General features: G+C 43.2%; 2 protein-coding genes and 6 non-coding genes across 9 annotated transcripts in view; 3 read left to right on the forward strand and 5 right to left on the reverse strand.

Moving 5' to 3' along the window:
* LOC132832713 (zinc finger protein ZFP2-like) overlaps positions 1–9,372 on the forward strand; it is a 31,612-nt gene extending 22,240 nt beyond the window's left edge. Inside the window, exons 2-3 of the transcript XR_009646971.1 lie at positions 5,365–5,466; positions 9,279–9,372. The gene's annotated coding sequence lies outside the window, so the exon portion shown is untranslated. The remainder of the gene's footprint in view (positions 1–5,364; positions 5,467–9,278) is intronic.
* On the forward strand, positions 4,402–4,472 carry trnag-gcc (transfer RNA glycine (anticodon GCC)). Its single transcript has one exon. It is a non-coding gene; the product is annotated as a tRNA-Gly (tRNA).
* Positions 7,151–15,756, reverse strand: LOC132832712 (zinc-binding protein A33-like). 2 transcript variants are annotated; one of them, XM_060850814.1, is made up of 6 exons: positions 15,146–15,756; positions 14,958–15,053; positions 13,928–14,155; positions 12,522–12,544; positions 9,247–9,362; positions 7,200–7,288 (listed from the first exon to the last, which is right to left on the reverse strand). In XM_060850814.1, the coding sequence occupies exons 1-5, from the start codon at positions 15,548–15,550 to the stop codon at positions 9,269–9,271; spliced, it is 846 nt and encodes a 281-aa protein (XP_060706797.1). In that variant the 5' UTR covers positions 15,551–15,756; the 3' UTR covers positions 7,200–7,288; positions 9,247–9,268. The 2 variants fall into 2 exon arrangements, with proteins under 2 accessions (XP_060706798.1, XP_060706797.1); XM_060850815.1 differs by lacking the exon at positions 9,247–9,362 and having other exon boundaries at positions 7,151–7,288.
* trnag-gcc (transfer RNA glycine (anticodon GCC)) lies at positions 13,574–13,644 on the reverse strand. Its single transcript has one exon. It is a non-coding gene; the product is annotated as a tRNA-Gly (tRNA).
* A 2,592-nt stretch (positions 15,757–18,348) lies between the features above and the next one.
* trnag-gcc (transfer RNA glycine (anticodon GCC)) lies at positions 18,349–18,419 on the forward strand. The gene has a single exon. It is a non-coding gene; the product is annotated as a tRNA-Gly (tRNA).
* Positions 18,420–20,159: 1,740 nt separating this feature from the next.
* On the reverse strand, positions 20,160–20,230 carry trnag-gcc (transfer RNA glycine (anticodon GCC)). The gene has a single exon. It is a non-coding gene; the product is annotated as a tRNA-Gly (tRNA).
* Positions 20,231–21,699: 1,469 nt separating this feature from the next.
* On the reverse strand, positions 21,700–21,770 carry trnag-gcc (transfer RNA glycine (anticodon GCC)). The gene has a single exon. It is a non-coding gene; the product is annotated as a tRNA-Gly (tRNA).
* A 1,469-nt stretch (positions 21,771–23,239) lies between these two features.
* trnag-gcc (transfer RNA glycine (anticodon GCC)) lies at positions 23,240–23,310 on the reverse strand. Its single transcript has one exon. It is a non-coding gene; the product is annotated as a tRNA-Gly (tRNA).
* Positions 23,311–24,264: the final 954 nt, after the last annotated feature.

A 24,264-nucleotide genomic window follows, 5' to 3' on the forward strand; every position in this document is an offset into this window, starting at 1 on the left:
GCTTTACATCTGTTAAGAGGTGTTTGGTACCAGTGATTGTGTGATTGGTTTGTGTCAGCTAAAAGGAGTTTGGTGTCAGTGATTTGTGGGATTGGGTTATATCAGCTGAGAGGAGATTGCTATCTATGATTTGTGGAGATAGTTTCTCAATTTAAATCACTCTGATCAGATTTCTGCCCCATGGAAGTTCTAATCTGTGTTACAATAACAGTTAATGTGACTGTGATGGCGGTAAAGCTTTTCTTCTCGACCTGTTCACCTTTCTACATGCGGTAATCACGTATGGTGCTATGGTCTACACGGACTTTAGCAAAGTTTTTGGTATGTTCGCTCATGGCAGACTGGTCAAAAGAGTAAGATTCTACAGGTTCCAAGGCAAAGTGGCACTTCGGATCCAAAACTGGCTGAGAAACAAGAAGCAGAGGGCCAAAATAAAGGGATGTTTCTGTGACTGGAAATCTATTTCCAGTGGGATGCTGCAGGTTGTGGTCTAAGTGATCAATTTAGATTTAAATATAGGGGAAATAGTGAAGGTGTTTATGGATTACACAAATTGCTCGAGTGGTAAATAGTGAGTAAACTGCAGGAGGTGAATAACAGATGGTCAGGTGGACAGAGCAGTGACAAATGAAATTCAGCCTAGTAAAGTGAGATAATGCATTTGAAGAGGGCTTACGTGTCAAGAGATTATTCTATGAATGAAGGATTTTGGAAAGTAATGATGGTCAACAGGACTTTGGTGTACATCTCCAGAGACAGTGAAGGTAACAGAGCAGTTAGATAAAGTGATTTGGAAGGAATATAGGATACTTGCCTTTATTAGCTGAGGCATAGAATAGAAGAGCAGGGAGATTATGTATAAAACTGTGCAAAACTTTGATTAGGCCACAACTGGGGTCCTGTGTGCAGTTATCATCACAAATTATAGGAAGGATATGATTACACTGGAGACGGTGCAAAGGAGATTTACCACGATATTGTCTGGGTTCAAAGTCCTGAACTATGAGGAAGGATCAGATAGACTAATGTTGTTTTCCTTACAGCAGCAAAGATTGAGGGGGATCCTTAAGTATGTCTGTGAGGGGCATAGAAAGGCTGGATAGGCAGGCCCTTTTCCCATTAGTCAAGGCGTCAATAATCAGGGGATGTTGATTTAGAGTAAGAGGTAGAAAGTGAGAGGGAAAATTGAGGATAGATTTTGTTTTCAGCTAGAGTGTATTGGGAATCTGGAATTCTTGAAAGGGTAGTTGAACCAGATAGTCTTGTAACATTTAATCAGTGTTAAGATATTCACCTGACATAACTACAGGGTCTATAGGTCATGAGTTAGAAAATGGTATAAAGGTAGCTGGATCTTTGTTAACTAATGCAGAGGTGATAGGCTGATTGTCCTCTTGGTCTGTAAACATCTGAGTTGTTAGTGCAATGCACTGGATTTGGCTTTGTTAATTAGTATTGCAACAGGGTCCTTGTATTATTTCTCATTTGCTGTCTCAAAGATCAAAACCATTTCATTCAGATTTTTGGCAGCTTTTGACAGAGGTTAGTTAAGATTTTTATTGTAGACCTTTGCGTTCTTTCATATTGTAACATAATCCTTACCAATCTACATCTGTTTGACAGTATAGGTAAGAATCACCATCGCACAGCCTTTGTGGAGATGAAGTCCCACCTTCACATTTTGTGTGGTATTATCACCTTACTAAATGGGACAGACTTCCAACAGATCTAACAACGCAAGACTGGGCATCCATAAGGCTCCATGGACCGACAATAGCAGCTGAATTGTATTCCAGAGCAATCTGCTGTTTTATGGCCTATAATATACTCCCACTCAACCACTTCAATCAAACCAGAGGATCAACCCTGGTTCAATTGAGAGTGTTGGAGGGCATTCCAGGAGCAACGCTGAAAATGTGTTGCTGGAAAAGCGCAGCAGGTCAGGCAGCATCCAAGGAACAGGAAATTCGACGTTTCGGGCATAAGCCCTTCTTCAGGAAGGCCTTCTTCCTGAAGAAGGGCTTATGCCCGAAACATCGAATTTCCTGTTCCTTGGATGCTGCCTGACCTGCTGCACTTTTCCAGCAACACATTTTCAGCTCTGATCTCCAGCATCTGCAGACCTCATTTTCTCCATTCCAGGAGCAACAGCAGGCATACCTAAAAATGAGGTGTCAAGGTGGTGAAGCTACCAAACAGGACCACCTGCATGTCAAATAGCATAAGCTACAAGTGATAGACAGAGCTAAGCAATCCCAATGGATGATATTTAAGCTCTGCAGTCCTGCCACATCCAATTGTGAATGATGGTGGACAACTAAAGAACTCATTGAAGGAAGAAGCTCCACAAATATTCCTATCCTCAAGGATGGAAGAGCCCAAAACATCAGTTCAAAATGATGAGGTATTCACAGACATCTTCAACCAGAACTGCCAAGTAGATATGGCCCTGAAGAAGGCCTCATGCCCAAAACGTCGACTCTCCTGCTCCTTGGATGCTGCCTGATCTGCTGTGCTTTTCCAGCAACACATTTTCAGTTCTGATCTCCAGCATCTGCAGTCCTCACTTTCTCCTGCCAAGTGGATAATCCATTTCAACTTTCTCCAGTAGTCTCAACGTTGCAGATATCAGTCTTTATCAAATTTGATTCACTCTACCTGATATCAAGAAATGGCTAGAGGCTTTGGATGCTACAAAAGCTACAGACCCTGACATTATTCAAGCAATAGTACTACAGACTTGTGGTCCAGAACTTTCAGCAAGTCTGCCAAGTTCTTACCTACATAACAATTTGGAAATTTGCCCATGTACATCTTATACACAAGAAGCAGGTTCCATCCAACCCAGCCAGTTACTGCCCCATCAGTCTATGCTCGAACATCTGTAAAGTGATGGAAAATGTCAACAGTATCAAGCAGCTCTTGCTCACTGACAGCCAGTTTCAGTTATGCCAGGGCCATTCAGCTCTTGATCTCATTGCAGCCTTGGTTCCAACATGAACAAAAGTGCTCAATTCCACAGGTAAGATGAAAGTGGCAGCCCTTGACATCAAAGCCATAGTTAACAGATGCAGCATCAAAAATCCTGAGAAAAATCAACAGGTACTGAGAGCCCATTCTCCCCCGGCTGGAATCATACTTGATAATAGGGAGATTGTTGTGGTGTTGGAGGTCAGTCATCTCAGCTCTAGGACATATCTGCAGGAGTTCCTTAGAGTAGTGAAATTGGCCAAACAATCTTCAGCTGCTTTGCCAGCCACCTTCCCTCTGCGATACTGTCAGAAGTGGGATGTTCACTGATTATAGCATAACGTTCTGCACCATTCATGACTCCTCAGATAATGAAGCAGTGCATGTTCAAATGCAACAGGATCAGGACAATATCTAAGCTTGGGCTGACAAGTGGCAAGTAATGTTCGCACCATACAAAATAGCAGGCAATGACCTTCATGGACTCATGGTGAAAATGGCAATAGCTTAAGTGTATTAAAGACATTTTATTCTCATTTTGGATTTTTAAACTCTGTATTCCCATGCTTTTTTTTTACTATTTCAATACTGTAACAACACTTTAAGTATCTGTACCTAGGTATTGCTGAGAGGTGACATTACAAACTTTTCATGGCAGTCATTCGAGTGCATGTGACAATAAACGCTGTTCAAATAAGAAATTATCTAACACTGCCCCTTGAGAAGCAATGATGCTACCATCATTGAATGCCCCATTGTTAACATCCTAGGGGTTACCATTGACCAGAAACTCAACTGGTCACCACACAAGAGCAGGTCAGAGGCCAAGAATACTGCATTGTGTAACTCATCTCCCAGTTCCCCAAAGCCTGTCTACCATCTAAAAGGCAGAAGTCAGGAGTGATGGAAGACACCACATTTGCTGGGGTGCGTGCAGCTCCAACATTACCCAAGAAGCTTGACAGCATCCCGGACAAAGCAACCTGCTTCATTACCTCCACACCCACAGGCATTCACTTTCTCCGCCATGGACTCTCAAGTAGCAGTAATGTTAAAAATCATACAACACCAGGTTATAGTCCAACAGGTTTATTTGGTCTATAATCTGGTGTTGTGTGATTTTTAACTTTTCCACCCCAGTGCAACACCGGCACCTTCAAATCATAGCAGCAATGTGTACTACCTACAAACGGCACCGCGGCAATTCATTAAAGATGTTTAGGCAGCTCCTTCCAAGTCCACAATCACTTCCATCTAGGACAACAGCAGCAAGTACATTGGAGCGGTATTGTTGTAGTCACTAAACTGATTAAACAATCATCACTTCATTGGGATCTTTCTACTTGCTTTGCCGCTACTTTGGCAATATGTGTTTAGTTTTCTGCTGGAATTCAAACTGTATGTGAGTTGTAGCAAGTCGTGTCTATGGTTGCATTGGTGGTTCAGTGGTAGAATTCTCGCCTGCCACGCGGGAGGCCCGGGTTCGATTCCCGGCCAATGCAGTGTATCCTATTTTTTTTTGCAGGGCATAATGGAGTTTAGCAAGACAGGATATCTGTTTCGCTTGCCGCGCACTCTCCGGTTTACTGCCTCGATAAAGATCAAGCAATTGTTCACTCAGCGTGGTGAATCTTACAGAAATTTCAACATCACACTCTGCAGGCCCAAGTTTTGAGCATTTTCAACACAGGATCCATAGGTTCCTAGGAACGAATGACTAAGTGAAAGGAGGATAGTGTCGGAAAATGGTCTTTTTCAGATGATCGGTCGTGATCCCGGAATGATGGGCCAGACTCGATTCGCTGAATAGTCTGATCCTGTGTGAGCCTGTCACTATCACTGAGAGAGGCACTCTTTTCGAGTGAAAGATTGTTGTGTTGTCAGTGCCTGACACAGGTCAGACTTTCAATGTACCCTCAAAGCAAATCAATTGGGGAAAAAATGTTGCTTCTGTCTGCTATGGAAAGAACTTTTCTATGCCAGAGAAAGTAGTGGATGCAGGTACAGTTTCAATGTTTAAAAGACATTTGGATAAGTTCATGAACAGGAAAGGTATGGACCATGAAAGATAGACGAGACAAGTTTAGTTTGGGAACATGGTCGACGTGGATTATTTGAATCGAAAGGTCTGTTGACTCTTATGACTGTATACATCATGTGGACTGCAGCGGTTCAAGTAGGCAGCTTGTTACCACCTTCCCAGCGGCGGCTAGAGTTACCAGCAATAAATGCTGGTTAGCCAGCCAGTTCCATAAGTAAATAAATAAAAGGTGTTGTGTTTCAACATTTATATTCCAGGAAAGTATGTCTGAGAAACAGAAAAGACACAGGCTAAAAAGAACTAAGCAACTTCACAAAGTAACATTTTGCACGTTTTATTTTCTTTTGTTAAAGGTGCTGTATGTACATTGTACGTGAAGAAGGCCCATGAAGCCAAGCAGAAGACAGTCTGTCTTTGGAAACATTTCAAAGATGCATTGTTTATAGAGAGTGGAGGTATGAAATGGATATTCTCACCCCTACATTCACACATCTTCTGTCATCTATACCAGAACATTTTCAATGTGCGTGACCACCTTTTATGATATTCATAGTAACTTGAAATAAATCAAATGTTACTATGAAATATTGAAGAATCATCGTTTAGAATGGAAATGATGACGAAAACGTTTTTAAAAAGAAAAAGGAAGCAAAAAATGCATATTTTCATGGGGCCTTGACAGTGCCAACATTGAAACGATGCTTCTGCCTTGGCTGATTAAACTGGGCACACAGTAAGGAGAATGTGGGGCACAGTTTGGTATAAGGGACCAACTATTTACAACTGAGATGAGGAATTTCTTCTTTCAAAAGGTTGTGAATCTTTGGAATGCTCTTCTCCTAGAGGGTTGTTGATGCTCCGTGATTAAATGTATTGTTGGCCAGAACAGATAGGTTTTTTGTTGCCCTTAAACTGGATGGCTTGCCAGGGTATTTCAAGGAACAGTTAAGAGTCATTGCTGTAGGACTGGAGTTATAGGTAAGCCATACCACGCAAGGGTGGCTTATTTTCTTCCTGAAAGGACATTGTTAACCAGATGTATTTTTAACAAAAAATAAACAGCGACAACTGTCTTCGCTGAGATAAACTTAATATTCCAAACTTTAATAAATCATCTTAAGTTCCACTTTTGCACTTAACCAGCATTTATGGACCATTCTTAATTGCTCAATAGGCAGTTAAGAGTTGACAACATTGCTGTGGGCCTGGAGTCACATGTAGGGATAACAAATAAGCATGGTTGTTTCCTTCCCTCAAGGACATTAGTGGACTAAATAGTTTTTCTCTCTGACAGTCAGGTTTCATGATCATTATTAGAGGCTTGGTAGAATTTGAACACATCATTGCTTGGATGTCTGGATTACTAACATAGCAATAATACCACTAGATGGTAGTGATGGAATCAAATCCTGTACCAAGAACTGGTTGCTGGATTATTAACAGTCACATCACCATCTCCCTTAATTCCTGCAGCTCACAGCACATTCTACCCAGTAAGTTCCTCTCTACAATTGAACTTAAATTTGTTTCTTCTCTCCCCCTCCTTCTTTCCCCTTCAGCCATATACAGTTCCTTGCTGATCTTTCAGTTCCCAGTTCGGATACAGGGTTTATTCCCAGAATGTTAACCTGGCTTCTTTCTCCACCTGTAAACGAGAGTGACCGACCCCCATCAGTTTACAGCTGACAGGAGACATGGGGCCGGGGTAAAATTATGGGATGGATCCGTTAGTAACATTTAATGCTGCAGATTGTTAGAGCTCCTGAGTTTTTTCCGTCTATATTCCATCCTGGGTGAAAAAAAGGAAAAATTCTCTCAGTGAAGGTATGGGTGAAAGTGTAGAGATGGGACATGTTGTCTGCATTGTAAAATGATACCTGACATCCTCGTAGTTCAGATAAACCCCGATTTTCTGGGGATTCACCATTGGAGTGAGATGGGTAGGTGAGGGAGAGGTGAGCGCAAAATAATAATTTCCAAATTCCAGCCACAGAGTCCAGTAACCAGATTCTGGGCTCAGGTCAATTTCTCCTTTCCTCGCAACAGACTTTCGAGCCACTCCGATAATCCACTGAGTCTTATTCCCCACCTTCACTTCCCAGTAATGTTGCCCTGATGTGAATCCTTCTGATCCCAGGACGGAAGGCCAGATATCAAACTTCCCTGAATGATCAGGGAGCCGCTGTGGTATATCTCCGAGTCTCACACTGGTCCGGTCCTCAGACAGGATGAGCCGAGGATTCTTTGTGTTCAGATCCAGAGTCAAAGAGGTTGGAACTATGGGAAAATACAAATGATCATGATGAAAGTCTGGTGGATAGAGTAGGTAGTCTGTATGAATGGAAGCTGAAAATTTGTTGCTGGTTAAAGCACAGCAGGTCAGGCAGCATCCAAGGAACAGGAAATTCGACATTTCGGGCCAGAGCCCTTCATCAGGAATGAATCAGGAATCATCATTCCTGATGAAGGGTTCTGGCCTGAAACGTCGAATTTTCTGTTCCTTGGATGCTGCCTGACCTGGTGTGCTTTAACCAGCAACAAATTTTCAGCTCTGATCTCCAGCATCTGCAGACCTCACTTTTTACTGTCTGAATGGAAAGAGAGAATGGGCTGGGAGCAGAATGAACAGGAGGAGGTGGGAGGAGAGTTGGAGAGCAACAGGGGAAGGTGCCAGATCAGGGAGTATGAGTGATAGGAGAGAAAGTGGTCTCAGAGAGGATGGAAGAGAACAAGTTTGTGTGGACAGGAAGTGGATTTTGGGAAGAGGAAGAAGAGGGACTGATAGCTCAGGAATTGTACAAGGGAAAGGAATGGGGCGTGGAAAGAGCACAAGGAAAGAGTGGGTTGACGGGTTGGAATTGGAGAGGGCAAGATGGCTGGAGTCAGCATGATAAATGGAATTGAGCTAGAGTGCATGTGAGACAGAAAATAAATTAGGAGCGAGGAAGGGATAGCTTGAGGCTGAAGACAGAACAAAATTGGAAGGAAGAGTGAAATATAGGGCAAGAAAAATGACAGAGGTGAGCAATATTATGAGACAGGACAGTAGAGTAAAAATATCAGAGAGGAAAGAGGGTTTGAGAGGAATAGCAGTGAGAGATGGTGTGCAAAATGAAAAATGAAAGTGAAAGGAAGAAGAAAATAGAGTATTGAGACAGAGAGAATAGAATGTCATAGAATCATAGATTCCCTACAGTGTGAAAACTGGCCATTCAGCCCAACTAGTCCACACTGACCCTCTGAAGAGTATCCTACCCAGAAGTATTCCCCATTACTCGACACCTACCCCAGATGAATGCACCTAACCTACTGAGCACTATGAGCTATTTAGCATGGCCAATTCACCTAACGTCCACATCTTTGGATTGTGGGAGCACCCAGAGGAAGCTCACATAGATACTGGGAGAATGTGCAAAGTGAGGCAGGAAGGAAAGTTGAGGAAGCAGGCGATAAGTGAAGAAGAGAAAGATAGCAAGAGATGAGAGAGCTGAAGGGAAGAGACATAGTGGAGGCTAGAAAGAGAATGGAAGTGGGAAACAAGAGAATGGGGAGGGATATTTAGTGATGGAGCACAGGACAAACTGTAATAGAATAGATTTTTAAAAGAAGTTTTTAACAATGAAAGAAAACAAAGCAACTGTGCCATGGTTTTGTGCTGCAGAAGGTGAAATTTATAACAAGGTCTGCAGTTATTTCCATTAACTTCACTGAAAATTTAAATTGTGTTCAATGGATGCAGAATGTTTTATTTAACCACTGATCTTGAAGTGACTGTTTGAATCCCCATCAGGACTATTGCAAGTGGTTATGATTAGATTAGATTCCTTATAGTATGGAAACAGGCTCTTCGGCCCAACAAGTCCACACTAACCCTCTGAAGAGTAACCCACCAAGACTCATTCTCCAACCCTATATTTGCCCATAACTGATGCACCTAACACCATGGGCAATTTAGCACAGCCAATTCGTTTGACTTGCACATCTCTGGATTGTGGGAGGAAACCCATGCAGACACAAAGGCAATGTACAAACTTCACACAGACAATCATCTGAGGCAGGGATCGAACCTGGATCCATGGTGCTAACCACTCATCCACTGTGCCACCATGGTTATACAGACAGTATAACTGTCTAGAAACCCAGTGGTTAATCTGAGCCTCCAAAATGCCTTCAGTCAATTCCAAAATATATTTATAGTGAGACAAATGAATCTAAAATGAATATGCAACTTTTACCGGGGTTAATGGAGTCTATCATTTATTTCCAGGCTGTGTACTGTAAAGGCCCATTAAACTTTCCAAGAGAAAAGGCGACATCTGTTACAGAGAATGTATGAGAGTCCACACTATTCCTGCGAATATTAAACAGATGATGTTGTAAATTTGTGTTAATGAAAATATTTCAGTAATGATGCAAATATGAAACCATGCCAATTTTCCTTTTGTACAGTGCTTTCCTTTTAAAGCAAATGTGAGAGAAAATGAATTGTTAATCTTGTTTCTATAACTGAGCAAAAGACAAAATTCAAGGACATGGAATCAAAATGCTCACGTTAAGGGAAAGGCTCATGATGTGATAACATTGGTTGCCAAGACACCACATACCACAGGGGAAGATAAGCATTTAGCCTGTGCACTTGTAAATGAAGATAAATTCTGAACATATTAGAAGCTGTTTTAGACATCTAAGTTGCAGCTTGATGTTTTAGCTTAATGTATACACTTTAACATCACTCCCATCATATTCCCTGCACTCCTCTACTTATGACTTCTTCACCATTTCTGATTTCAGTCAACACCACCAGCTCAGGGGTTCACTCTGAAAAATGCTACCTCTTCACAATTTTTTCCTCTAAAGCCTTCCTCAACCATTTGCATTAATATCTACTTACGTGGCTCAATGTTAATTTCAGTTTTATGATGTTTCTGCGAAGTACCTTCAGATATTCTATTTTATCAATGCATTTCTATTAAAAAGGATAGGTGTACAGGAGGAAAGAAGTCTTGCCAAAATTCTACATATTGTTTTGTAAGTTCTCATTTGGAGTACTATGTGCGTTTTTGACTCCGCATTGCTACAATAGAAGTAGTGTCTCCGGGATGACCAGATTGTTCAATGGTAAAAGTCTGAGTGACTTAGGTCTATGTTCTCTGGAGTTTACAAGAATGAGAGGCAACCTCATTGAGGCATGCAAAACTCCATTGTAGCATGATAGGGTAGATGCTGAAAGAAATTAATACATAGGGTACAGTCAGGACAATGGGCTGATCATTAAGGATTTTTAATCTTCCTTAACACAAAAATTACTTATTGAAGATTTCTAAACATTTTAATGGAGCACAGTGTAATCAGGTGGGGAGGGATGTACCATTTTCTTCGTATAGCCCATAATGGCATTTCTGCCATTAGCCATGATTGAAGACTGTTCAAGATGCCATTCCACCCTTGTGGCAGAATGTGACAGTAAAGCCTCTGGTTCTAAACAAGGACAGTAAATATAAAATGCCCTATTTACTTTAACTCACGCCGTGCCTGAGATCTGATTTATTTAAAGTAAGCCATTCTAAGATTTAATCCGATGATGTGAGGTCTGACTGCAGTATAACACAGTTGCATTCACTTGGTATCACAGGAAACTTGAAAGGGCTTAGAAAAGGTTTACAAGGATGTTGCCAGAGAGGACTTGAGCTGTAGGGAGAGGCTGAATAGGCTGGACCTGTTTAGCGAGAACGTCGGAGGCTGATGGGTGACATTTAGAGGTTTACAAAATCACGAGGGGCATTGATAAGATAAATACACAAGGTCTTTTCCCTGGGGTGGGGAGGTCCAAAATGAGAAGGTAAAATTTAAGAAACCTAAGGGGGAGGTTTTTCACACAGAGGATGGTGCATGTATGGAATCAGCTGCCAGAGGAAGTGGTGGAAGCTGGTGCAATTATAACATTTAAAAAGCATCTGGATGCGTATATAAATAGGAAGGGTTTAGAAGAATGTAGGCTAAGAGCTGGCAAATGGGAGTAGATTAGGTTAGGATATCTAGATGGCACGGACAAGTTAGCCTGAAGGTTCTGTTTCTGTGCTGTATCTCACTATGACTATAACTATGACTGATCGGAAGTGTGAAGGTTTTTTTTCATATATTCATGGGATGAGCATTTAATTGCTTGCTATGTCATTGTTATTGCCAATCTCAAATTGTTCTTGTGAAAATGGTTAGAGGTGGGCCATTTCCTGGCATTTGTATTGTGCAATCGTACTTGCTACTTAATAGTCAAATTCCTGAAGAAGGGCTCATGCCCATAATGTCGATTCTTCTGCTCCTTGGATGCTGCCTGACCTGCTGCGCTTTTCCAGCAACACATTTTCAGCTCTGATCTCCAGCACCTGCAGTCCTCACTTCTCCTACTTCATAGTCAAAGCCTGGACATTGTCTAGGTTAGATATTTTCTATACAACCTTTGCTGAAATGTTTTTAAAAATCTCTAGTATGACTTTAGCCCAGAAGTCCTGGCTCAGAAATAAGAGTTGCTCCCGTTGTATTGTCCAAGATATTGTCACAGACCCAAACATGTTCTGCTGCTTCATCATTGACCTTCCTTCCATCTTAAAGTCGGAAGTGGGCATTTTTGTTCATAACTGCATAATGATAGCACCATTCACAGCTCCTCAGATACTGAAGCAGACCATGTTAAATGCAGCAAGCCAATGTCATCTGACAAATACAACCGTATTCCTTTGTGCTAGGTATGAATCCAACCAACGGATAAGCAAAGATTGTGAACCTACTGAGTTCTTCAAAATCGAAGGTCATTAATGTTCTAGCATTCAATATATTTGAGGCTGGATTGTAGAAATGGTTGTTATAAGTACAAAACCAATGGATGGGCAGGAAAGTGAAGTTCATCATTAATAATAGTGGAGCAGGCTTGATCTGTGGGCTATTCCTACCACCATCTCTATGTTCTTGTGTTTATAAATATGAGTTGTGTTGATTGTGTGCACATAACATGTTTATGTTTTAATTAACAAAGAACTCATTTCCATTTTAAGAATAGCGTTCTCCACTTGGTCAGGAACCATGTAGGCAAACTATAATTTGCAAGTAATAATTTTGGGTCTAGAATCCAAGTTGTATTATTTACATTTTATGTTATGAAATTTTTAAAAAGTGTTTAGATAAAATCCAAGAGTGATGAATTATTGTAATAAAACATATACATAAAACATAGAGTTATACTTCTGATGTGGGTTTGCTCGCTGAACTGGAAGGATCATTTTTAGATGCTTCATCACCATACTAGGTAATATAATCAGTAAGCCCCTGGTGAAATTCAGTCAGCTATAGTTGCACAGCTAACAACTCTGTCGACCTGATTTTAAGTTTGAATGACTTAAAATTGGGCTCAAACATGAATGTGTCATGATAAACAGGTAAGAATTGTTGCAAAGCACCACTTTCTAAATTATTTTTCCAAAACAAATGTCTAATTTCAGTCAAGAAAATGTCCTACCTTCCATTCCAGGAAACGCTGTCCTAGAATTAACAAAGAAGAAAAGTTAGTAGGATGGTAACATATTGAGAGGCGCTACAAAAGTGTTGTTGAAGTTGATAATTTGGATTTGAGGGAAGCATAAATTGGTGCAATTTAGAAAGGGACTTGGTGAATTCAATTAAATAATTTTAAAAGAGAAGCAGGGACTGAGAGACCTGTTGGGTCACACACCCAAAACATCAAAATAATTAATCAAAGAACCATCCTTAAATTCTGATTTTTGATGATTTGGAATGTTTGAATTGACGAGAGAGTAGGGGGTAGTATTTTCAATAGTAATTTTCATAAAGGATTTAAATGCATATTTGAACAGATAAATCTCACGTTCTGGAGCAAGAGTAGGATTAGAGTCAGAGAGCGTGGAAACAGACCCTCCGGTCCAACCAGTCCACGAGACTATGTTCCTGAAGTGGACTATTCCCACCTGCCTGATTTTGGCACATATCCCTCCAAACCTTTCCTATTCACGAAGTTATCCAACTGCCTTTTTAACATTGCAACTGAACCAGCATTCTCCCACTTTCTCTGGCATAAGCCAGTTCTTTCAAAAGTAGACGGAAGCCCAACTTTTCTTTCCCCCAGTTGTTTTCTTTTCACGGCATTGCATTGAAAATCTAATCTTTGTGTCAGGCACTGAGACCGCAACAGGCTTTCTACTCGAAAAGCTTAGACAGCGACAGTGACAGCGGCAGTCACACAGGGATAGGCCATTCAACTATGAAGTCTGGCCCATCATTCTGAGATCACGGCCGGTCATCTCAAGACCATTTTATGACACTATGTCAATTTTATTTAATGCCGTTACCTTCCAGAGACCTGTAGATTATGGAATGAAAATATGAAAATGTTGAACCTGCAGAGGCGTGTGGGGTAGAGATTTCTGTTAGATTCCGTGAAGGAATACCGGCTTGGTCTTTATCGTGGCAGGAAATTGGAGAGTTTGAAGCCAGACGAAACAGGCATCCGATCTGGCTGAAGTAGATCATTTGAAGTAAGAAAAAGCGATACCATGCATTGGCCGGGAATCGAACCCGGGCCTCCCGCGTGGCAGGCGAGAATTCTACCACTGAACCACCAATGCAACTGCTAGCGTGAGTTACTACAACTCTCCTAGAGTTTGAATTCCAGCAGGGAATTAAACCGGTCTTGTTGAAAGAGTGGAAACCGACTGCAATCTCCAGCACCCCCAGCCCTCACTTTCGCCATTGCTGATATAGCGAGAAACCAAGTAGGAAAATCGCAATGAACCGCTGTTTCTTTAATCGGTTTGGTGACTACAGCAGAACCGGCCCCGAATACACTGACACAAGACTGGTTTGCTAAAAGGTTTCAGGGAGCTAAGCCGCGATAGTAGGATCCCTCACCTTCAAAAATGTCAGCTCGTCTTGCTGCTCCATTTGTTTCTGCAACTTTGAGAATTCATCTTCAATAGAATTTATATTCTGCTGGATAATCTCAAGATTCCTCTCAATAATCACCAGAATCCTCTTCTCTTCTTGTCTGAGATCTCTGAGTAAACGCTGCTCTTTCTCAGTGAGAATCTGGTGCATTTTAGTGAACTCGGATGTGATGTGGGTCTGCAGACTGCTCGCCTGTTCCGACCAAATGAAATGTGAAACCTCATTAACGTCCCGCCAGAAAGGGAACAGATCTCAGAAAACCAGAAACGAAAAACAGAAGTTGCTGGTTGAACTCAGCAGATTGGCAGCACCTGTGGAGACATGGTAGCGTTTACAAAAGTTAGTTAACAGAGTTAAAAGGTTGGGGTGTTTGTTAAAGCTAACGTGGGGGCGGGGGGAGGAGTGAATGATAGTGGAAGTGTAGGGGCAAATTACTGCAGATGCTGGAATCTGTGCTGAAAACAACAAATGCTGGAGATCACAGCGGGTCTGGCAGCATCCGTGGAGAGAGCAAGCTAACGTTTCGAGTCTAGAATTCACTCTTCACCAGGGTTGGACAGACAAAAGAATGGTAAAGGTCAGTCTGGGGTAATCACTATTTGCTAATTGGGTCGTGGTAGCTCCCCATGTGATGACATGGCCTGGTGCTCAAGCCAGGCCATTAATTAACTTGGTATTAAACTGCTGCAGGGTTCTCCAAGCGGAAAATGAGACCATGGATGCTTCATCTCCACCGATCGTTTACTCCTCCCTTCCTACCCCATCTACAGCACATACTGTAAACCAGTCTCGCTACTGTTCTCGCTACAACCAGTTCTGAAGAAGGGTCACTGCATCCACAACGTTAATATTGGCTTTCCCTCCACAGATGCTGCTGAGCTTTTTCCCATCAGTTTCTGCTCTTGATTCTGATTTTCAAAATCTCCACTTCTCTCTCCCTCCACTCGCCCCCTTCCCCTCTCCCGCAGAAAATATCAGCAGAGGAAGAGCTCACCTTAATTTGGGAAATCATCCGTTTCTGTTTCTGTTCCGTTTTTACAATGTGGGATTTCTTCTGTGTGAGAGAATCTAAGGAAGCTTTCAGCTGATCCTGGCATTGGGTGAAAAAAAAAATACGGGATGAAAGCGTTTGGGTGAAAATCTGTTGAAATCATCAGATGGTCAAAACTGTTTCCATTTTACCTTGTAGTTTTCAATCGCCGCTTTAATCGGCAGGAGGCGGTGGCCTTGGTGTTCCCGCAAATCTCTGCAAATGTTACAGATCAATTTCTTGTCCGTTTCACAGAACAGCTTCAGTTCTCTCTGATGCTCCTCACAGTGGGGTTGGCCATCCTGCTCTTTTGGTTCCAGCTTTATTTTTCGCGCTTTCTCGGCCAGGTTCGCCAAGGACCGGTTCACCCGGATACTTTGTTTTCCACACTTCTGTCTGCATTGCGGGCAGTTCATCTTCTTTTTCCAACACTGAGAGATACAGGAGCGGCAGAAGTTATTCCCGCACTCCAATATTACCGGATCGGTGAAGAAATCGAGACAAATGGGGCAGATTGCCTCCTCGGTCAAGCTTTCGGTCTCTTCTCTGGAAGCCATGCCGAGCCCAGTTTTCTGTTTCGATTTTTCTGCACCGCTGGGCGACCTGAGTTCGACGAGTGCCCAGTGAAATTATTTGCAATGCTCATAGAATTACACCGGTGGAGATCTTGTGGACTTTTGCTCAGAGAATCAAACCCAGGAACAACATCGAGGATGAACAGCGTTAGTTAATGGTGTTTAAGTAGAACTCTGGTCTAGAGGCTGGACCTTCAGGGGAGTGGCGACGGTGAGAGCCGGAAACAGGCGGGGATTGTTTGTACACTTTTGAACTCGCTGCTGATGACGAACGCTGCCGAAACCTCTAAAAGATGCGGATCCTGAAACTGAATTGAGCTGACGGCTGCGGCCCTAGATGTGCAATACTTCAATTAGTATTTGAATCGCTTTATATAACTGGGGCAATTAAAGCCTTTTCGAGGGTTTAGACCTGTGTGACATTCGATTTCATTTGCAAAACCAGAAGACTTCCATTTATGTAGCGCCTTCCTTGTCCAAAAGCAGCGTGAAAACGACCAAGCCCTTGCGAATTTCAATTATTGTGGTGATGTAGAAACCAGAACAAAGAAACTTACGGCATCAGAATCTGGCTTATAGGTATCAGTCTTTTTTTAAAAAACGTTTTTAATTACCTCTGTGGAATAATACCACAGAGAAAAAAAACTAGGCCTCAACATTAAATCTTGTGGGTTTGAAAAGAGACTCGCTCTGTCCCACATTCTGGGAGAAAGTGAGGTCTGCAGATGCTGGCCATCAGAGTTGAGAGTGTGTTGCTGGGAAGCACAGCAGGTCAGACAACATCCGAGGAGCAGGAAAATCGACCATTCGGGGCCGGGACTCTTCATCAGGAAGCACCGAAACGTCGATTTTTCCTGCTCCGTCGATGCTGCCTGACCTGCTGTCACACATTCTCTCAATCCCTCAATTGTTATTATATCCATAGGTCCCTCCATCTCTCCTATACTCCTCTCCCTCACAAACGATGCAACCACTATGCCATAGCTGACACGTCCCCTTTGCATAAGAGGCGGTGAGGCCCTTGCTTGAAGGTTTCTACGAGATCAAGTCTGATGGAGTACATTTTCTATACAAAGCGAATCCTGTCAAACAATGAATGAAGCTACGAGTTGACAGCAGGTGGAGAGCCCTCGAAACCCAAAAAGAATCAGAAGGTGCTGGAGAAACGCCACGGATCTGGCAGGACTAATGCAGAGAGAGAGAAAAAGATGTCAGCATTCTAAATCCAGTAACCCCTCAGAACAGGGGCACTGGGCGGGAAGTCCTTGGCTTTGTTTTTCTGTCCACAGTTGTCACCTGGTTTTCTGAGTCTCTACAGCTCCTTTTGCTGTTTTAGGTCTCCAGTATCGGCAGTTTTGTTTTAGTTTAGTAGGCCTTCCGGGTTTGTTCCACCATTGATCTTATTCCCCCACATTCCTCACCCCTCCCCCTCCCCCGACCCTGGTATGGTTTGCATAACCAACCCCACTACGCATGGGCTTCTGCGATCCAAGTAGTGGCGCAGTGGTTAGCCCTGCGGCCCCACAGCGCCCGAGACCAATTCTGGATAAAAGCAAATTACTCAGGATGCTGGAATCTGAAACCAAAAGATAAAATGCTGGAAAATCTCAGCGGGTATGGGCAGCATCTTTAAGGAGAAAAAAAGAGCTGCTCGCTATTGATCCTATCCATGCGCCTCATGATTTTTTTTAGATTACGCTCCAGATAAAACAGCCGCAGCCTATTCAGCCTCTCCCTATTGCTCATCTCTGGCAACATCGTTGGAAATCTTTTCTGAACGCTTTCAAGTTGCACAACATCCTTCCGAGAGGAAGGCGATCAGAATTGCTCGCAATATTCCATTTCTCGACTTGATCACTGGTAGACAAAATCAAGGACAGGAAAAAGGAGGCAGCAACTAACTGGACTTTGAAAATCTCCGTGAAGGTTCACAGGAGGAATGGGGAGAATGAGTGGAGGTTCTGTTGCTCTCGGCAACAAAGCAAGTACCCTGCCAACCATAAAAATCTCTGGTGTACAATCGCGGATCTCTAAACGAACTTGAGCAAATGAGCCCTTTGCTGGTCAGGTGAATTGGCCGTGCTAACTTGCCAACGGTGTTAGGTGATTAGTCAAGGGTAAATATAGAGTAGTGGAACCGGTCTGGGTGGGTTATTCTTTGGAGGTTTGGAGTGGACTTGTTGGACCCAAGGGCCTGCTCTGTACTGTATAGAATGTAATCTAGCTCTCCGTCGTTCATCCGAGATGATTAAGTGGTCCAAAATGAGATGAGAGGAGTCAATTTAGAAAATCAATTGTTCCAACAGTAACTTATTCCACCCACTCAACATGCAGTGGCAAACGCAATGAAAATATTTTCATTTGGACCAATTTTTAACTTTGTACATCTCAGTCCAACACCAGCATCTCCAAATCATTACATGTGGACAGCTGTCTTCCGAGATACCAGGATGGACAAATTGCTCCACACATCAGAGGATACATTTTTCAAGTACAAGAACGGAAGTTACTGGAAAACTGGTCAACGGAGCCGAAAGTATAACTTTGATTTCTCGTCACAGATGCTGTCAGACCTGCTGAGCTTTTCCAGCAAGGTCTGTTCTTGTTTCATTGCGATTTTGCTACTTGGTTTCTTGCTACATCAGCAATGGAGAAAGTGAGGGCTGCCGATACTGGAGATTGGAGTCAGTTTCCAGCGCCACACTCTTTCAACAAGACCGGTTTAACTCCCCGCTGCGATTCAAACTGTAGGAGCGTTCTGGCGAAGCCCGCAACGAGTTGCATTGGTGGTTCAGTGGTAGAATTCTCGCCTGCCACGCGGGAGGCCCGGGTTCGATTCCCGGCCAATGCATCGCCGAGATTATTTTTACTCCAAATGTTACATGGTGTAACAGAGTTCAGCCACATCGGATGCCTGTTTCGTCTGGCTGCAGACTCTCCTATTTCCTTCCACGATACAGACCTTGCAGGAACTTGTTCACTCAGCGTTTGGAATCTGACAGAATTCTCTACCTCAAACGGCTCTGCAGGCTGAACTTTTAAACATTTTCATAACATAATCTCTCGGTTTCTGGAAGGTAATGGCATTGAATAAAATGGACATAGTGCCATGCATGCAGCGGCAACTACCATGAAAATATTTTCATTTGGACAAAATTAAAAATCACACAACACCAGGTTGAAGTCCAACAGATTTAATTGGAAGCACAACCACCTGATGCAGGAGCAGCGCTCCTAAAGCTAGTGCCTCCAATTAAACCTGTTGATCTATAGCCTGGTGTTTTTTTGATTTTTAACTTTGTACACCCCAGTCCACTCCGGCATCTCCAAATTATTGCATTTGAACAGCTGTCTTCCGTGATATGTACAAAGTGCTCCACACATCAAAGGAAGCATTTTTAAGTACAAGAACGGAGGTTACTGGGAAAACGGTCAACGGAGTCGAAAGGTTAACTTTGATTCCTCTGCACAGATGTTGCCAGCCTTTCTGTGCTTTTCCAGCAACTTCTGTTTTCGTTTCTGATTTCCCGTATCCGCAGTTCTTTCGGTTTTCGTTTTCTTGAAGTGTTCTTGCTGTCGTCATGATGTGCAGGTGTCAGTGTTGGACTGGGGTGGAAACAGAATCAGTCAACTGGAGCAGAACACCCTTCCGTCAGGGGTAAATATAGCTTGGGGGAATGGGTTGCTCTTCGAAGGGTCAGTGCGGTCTTTTTTGGGCCGAAGGGTCTACTTCCACATTGTAGGGATTGTATGATTAATTGTGCCGCCAGTTTTGTTCAGTTCTCGTTGACGGAAGGGTGTTCTGCTCCTATGACTGATTCTGTTTCCACCTCAGTCCAACACTGGCACCTGAACATCATGACGACAGCAAGAACACTTAAAGAAAACGAAAGCCGAAAGAACTGCGGATACTGGAAATCAGAAACGAAAACAGAAGTTGCTGGAAAAGCACAGCAGGTCTGGCAACATCTGTGCAGAGAAATCAAAGTTAACCTTTCGGCTCCGTTGACCGTTTTCCCAGTAAACTCCGTTCTTGTACTTAAAAATGCTTCTTTTGATGTGTGGAGCACTTTGTACATATCACGGAAGACAGCTGTTTAAATACAATGATTTGGAGATGCCGGAGTGGACTGGAATGTACAAACTCAAAAATCAAAAACCACCAGGTTGTAGGTCAACAGGTTTAATTGGAAGCACGAGCTTACGGAGTGCTGTTCCTAAATCAGGTGGTTGTGCTTCCAATTAAATCTGTTGGACTTTAACTTGGTGTTGTGTGATTTTTAAGTTTGTCCAAACGAAGATATTTTCATGGTAGTTGCCACCTGCATGCATGGCACTATGTCCATTTTAATTAATGCCATTACCTTCCAGAAACCGAGAGATTCTGCTATGAAAATGTGCAAAAGTTAAACCTGCAGAGCCGTGTGGGGTAGAGATTTCTGTCAGATTCCAAACGCTGAGTAAACAAATTCCTGCTTTGTCTGTATCATGGAAGGAAATTGGAGAGTCTGCAGCAAGTCGAAACAGGCTTCCGATGAGGCTGAACTCCTTTACACCATGTAACGTTTGGAGTAAAAAAAAAGCGGAGCAATGCATTGGCCGGGAATCGAAACCGGGCCTCCCGCGTGGCAGGCGAGAAATCTACCACTGAACCACCAATGCACCGGCGGCCAGCTCCCGGCGAGAACTTTACTACAGTTTGGACTCCAGCAGGAAACCGAACCGGTATTGTTGATTTCCCGTACTGTGGCGCAGCAAAGTGACTCCAATCTCCAGCGTTTGCAGCCCTGACTATCTCCATGGCTGATATAGCGAGAAACCAAGTAGGAAAATCGCAGTGAAGCGCTGTTTGTTGGATTAGTTTGATTTTATCTGAACACTGTTTTTTTTATTTCACAATATATAAAGTAAATAATAAAACTAGGATTCTAGGCTCAAAATTATTACTTGCAAATTATAGTTTGCCTAGATGGTTCCTGACCAAGTGGAGAACGCTGTTCTTAAAATGGAAATGAGTTCTATTTTAATTATGACGTTAACTTGTTATGTGCACACAATCTGCACAACTCATATTTATAAACACGAGAACATAGAGATGGTGGTAGGAATAGCGCACAGATCAAGCCTGATCGCTATAGTTAATGATCAACTTCACTTTCCTGCCCATCCGTTGGATTTGGAAGCATACCAACCATTTCTCCAAACCAGCCTCAAATACAATATAGAACGTGGAACACAGAAAAGTACAGCACAGAACAGGCCCTTTGGCCCACGGTGTTGTGCCGAGGTTTAATCCTAATGTAATGTAACCTACGCAACCCTCAACTCACTGCTCTCCATGTGCACGTCCAGCAGTTCCTACAATGCCCCCAATGACTTTGCTTCCACCACCAGAGCTGGCAACCCATTCCATGCATTCACAACTCTCTGCGTAAAGAACCTACCTCTGACGTCTCCTTGATACTTTCCTCCTCATATCTTCAATCTATGACTCCGGCTATTGACTCTGTCTGTGCCACTCATTATTCAAAGATATTCAATGCTAGAACATCAATGACGCTCTGTTGTGAAGAACTGAGTAGGTTTAGAATCTGTGTTTATCCACTGGTTGGAGTCACATCTAGCACAAAGAAAGTCGACTGCGTTCGTCAGAGGGCATTGGCTTTCTGCATTTGAACCTAGCAATGTCTGCTTCAGTATCTGAGGAGTTGTCAGTGGTGCAATCGTGAACAAAAATGCCCACTTCTGAGTATATGACAGAAGGAAGGTCATTGATGCAGCAGCAGAAGATGTTTGGATGAAGGGGTCGATTTTGCTGGTCCTCGGATGCTGCCTGCCCCTCTGTGCTTTTCCAGCACCACTCTAATCTCATTCGGAGTATGGAGTCTCGCCCATCATTCTGGGATCGCGGCCGGTCATCGGTCATCTCACGATGTCGATTTTACTTTATGCCATCAAGAAAATGGGACCTGCAGAACGGCGTGAGGCAGAGATTTCCGTTGCAAGCCACACGCGGAGTGAACACATTCCCGCCCTCAGGAAATTGGCGAGCCGGCAGCCATGCGAAACAGACCTCGCATCTGGCCGAACTCCGTTATACTGTGCAGCATTTGAAAGACAGCAGGCTTACATGCATTGGCCGGGACTCGAACCCGGGCCTCCCGCGTGGCAGGCGAGAATTCTACCACTGAACCACCAATGCACCGGCGGCCAGCTCCCGGCGAGAACTTTACTACAGTTTGGACTCCAGCAGGAAACCGAACCGGTATTGTTGATTTCCCGTACTGTGGCGCAGCAAAGTGACTCCAATCTCCAGCGTTTGCAGCCCTGACTATCTCCATGGCTGATATAGCGAGAAACCAAGTAGGAAAATCGCAGTGAAGCGCTGTTTGTTGGATTAGTTTGATTTTATCTGAACACTGTTTTTTTTATTTCACAATATATAAAGTAAATAATAAAACTAGGATTCTCGGCTCAAAATTATTACTTGCAAATTATAGTTTGCCTAGATGGTTCCTGACCAAGTGGAGAACGCTGTTCTTAAAATGGAAATGAGTTCTATTTTAATTATGACGTTAACTTGTTATGTGCACACAATCTGCACAACTCATATTTATAAACACGAGAACATAGAGATGGTGGTAGGAATAGCGCACAGATCAAGCCTGATCGCTATAGTTAATGATCAACTTCACTTTCCTGCCCATCCGTTGGATTTGGAAGCATACCAACCATTTCTCCAAACCAGCCTCAAATACAATATAGAACGTGGAACACAGAAAAGTACAGCACAGAACAGGCCCTTTGGCCCACGGTGTTGTGCCGAGGTTTAATCCTAATGTAATGTAACCTACGCAACCCTCAACTCACTGCTCTCCATGTGCACGTCCAGCAGTTCCTACAATGCCCCCAATGACTTTGCTTCCACCACCAGAGCTGGCAACCCATTCCATGCATTCACAACTCTCTGCGTAAAGAACCTACCTCTGACGTCTCCTTGATACTTTCCTCCTCATATCTTCAATCTATGACTCCGGCTATTGACTCTGTCTGTGCCACTCATTATTCAAAGATATTCAATGCTAGAACATCAATGACGCTCTGTTGTGAAGAACTGAGTAGGTTTAGAATCTGTGTTTATCCACTGGTTGGAGTCACATCTAGCACAAAGAAAGTCGACTGCGTTCGTCAGAGGGCATTGGCTTTCTGCATTTGAACCTAGCAATGTCTGCTTCAGTATCTGAGGAGTTGTCAGTGGTGCAATCGTGAACAAAAATGCCCACTTCTGAGTATATGACAGAAGGAAGGTCATTGATGCAGCAGCAGAAGATGTTTGGATGAAGGGGTCGATTTTGCTGCTCCTCGGATGCTGCCTGCCCCTCTGTGCTTTTCCAGCACCACTCTAATCTCATTCGGAGTATGGAGTCTCGCCCATCATTCTGGGATCGCGGCCGGTCATCGGTCATCTCACGATGTCGATTTTACTTTATGCCATCAAGAAAATGGGACCTGCAGAACGGCGTGAGGCAGAGATTTCCGTTGCAAGCCACACGCGGAGTGAACACATTCCCGCCCTCAGGAAATTGGCGAGCCGGCAGCCATGCGAAACAGACCTCGCATCTGGCCGAACTCCGTTATACTGTGCAGCATTTGAAAGACAGCAGGCTTACATGCATTGGCCGGGAATCGAAACCGGGCCTCCCGCGTGGCAGGCGAGAATTCTACCACTGAATCACCAAAACACCGGCGGCCAGCTCCCGGCGAGAACTTTACTACAGTTTGGACTCCAGCAGGAAACCGAACCGGTATTGTTGATTTCCCGTACTGTGGCGCAGCAAAGTGACTCCAATCTCCAGCGTTTGCAGCCCTGACTATCTCCATGGCTGATATAGCGAGAAACCAAGTAGGAAAATCGCAGTGAAGCGCTGTTTGTTGGATTAGTTTGATTTTATCTGAACACTGTTTTTTTTATTTCACAATATATAAAGTAAATAATAAAACTAGGATTCTAGGCTCAAAATTATTACTTGCAAATTATAGTTTGCCTAGATGGTTCCTGACCAAGTGGAGAACGCTGTTCTTAAAATGGAAATGAGTTCTATTTTAATTATGACGTTAACTTGTTATGTGCACACAATCTGCACAACTCATATTTATAAACACGAGAACATAGAGATGGTGGTAGGAATAGCGCACAGATCAAGCCTGATCGCTATAGTTAATGATCAACTTCACTTTCCTGCCCATCCGTTGGATTTGGAAGCATACCAACCATTTCTCCAAACCAGCCTCAAATACAATATAGAACGTGGAACACAGAAAAGTACAGCACAGAACAGGCCCTTTGGCCCACGGTGTTGTGCCGAGGTTTAATCCTAATGTAATGTAACCTACGCAACCCTCAACTCACTGCTCTCCATATGCACGTCCAGCAGTTCCTACAATGCCCCCAATGACTTTGCTTCCACCACCAGAGCTGGCAACCCATTCCATGCATTCACAACTCTCTGCGTAAAGAACCTACCTCTGACGTCTCCTTGATACTTTCCTCCTCATATCTTCAATCTATGACTCCGGCTATTGACTCTGTCTGTGCCACTCATTATTCAAAGATATTCAATGCTAGAACATCAATGACGCTCTGTTGTGAAGAACTGAGTAGGTTTAGAATCTGTGTTTATCCACTGGTTGGAGTC

Source organism: Hemiscyllium ocellatum, chromosome 35 (assembly GCF_020745735.1).
Source record: "Hemiscyllium ocellatum isolate sHemOce1 chromosome 35, sHemOce1.pat.X.cur, whole genome shotgun sequence".
Taxonomy (NCBI): domain Eukaryota; kingdom Metazoa; phylum Chordata; class Chondrichthyes; order Orectolobiformes; family Hemiscylliidae; genus Hemiscyllium; species Hemiscyllium ocellatum.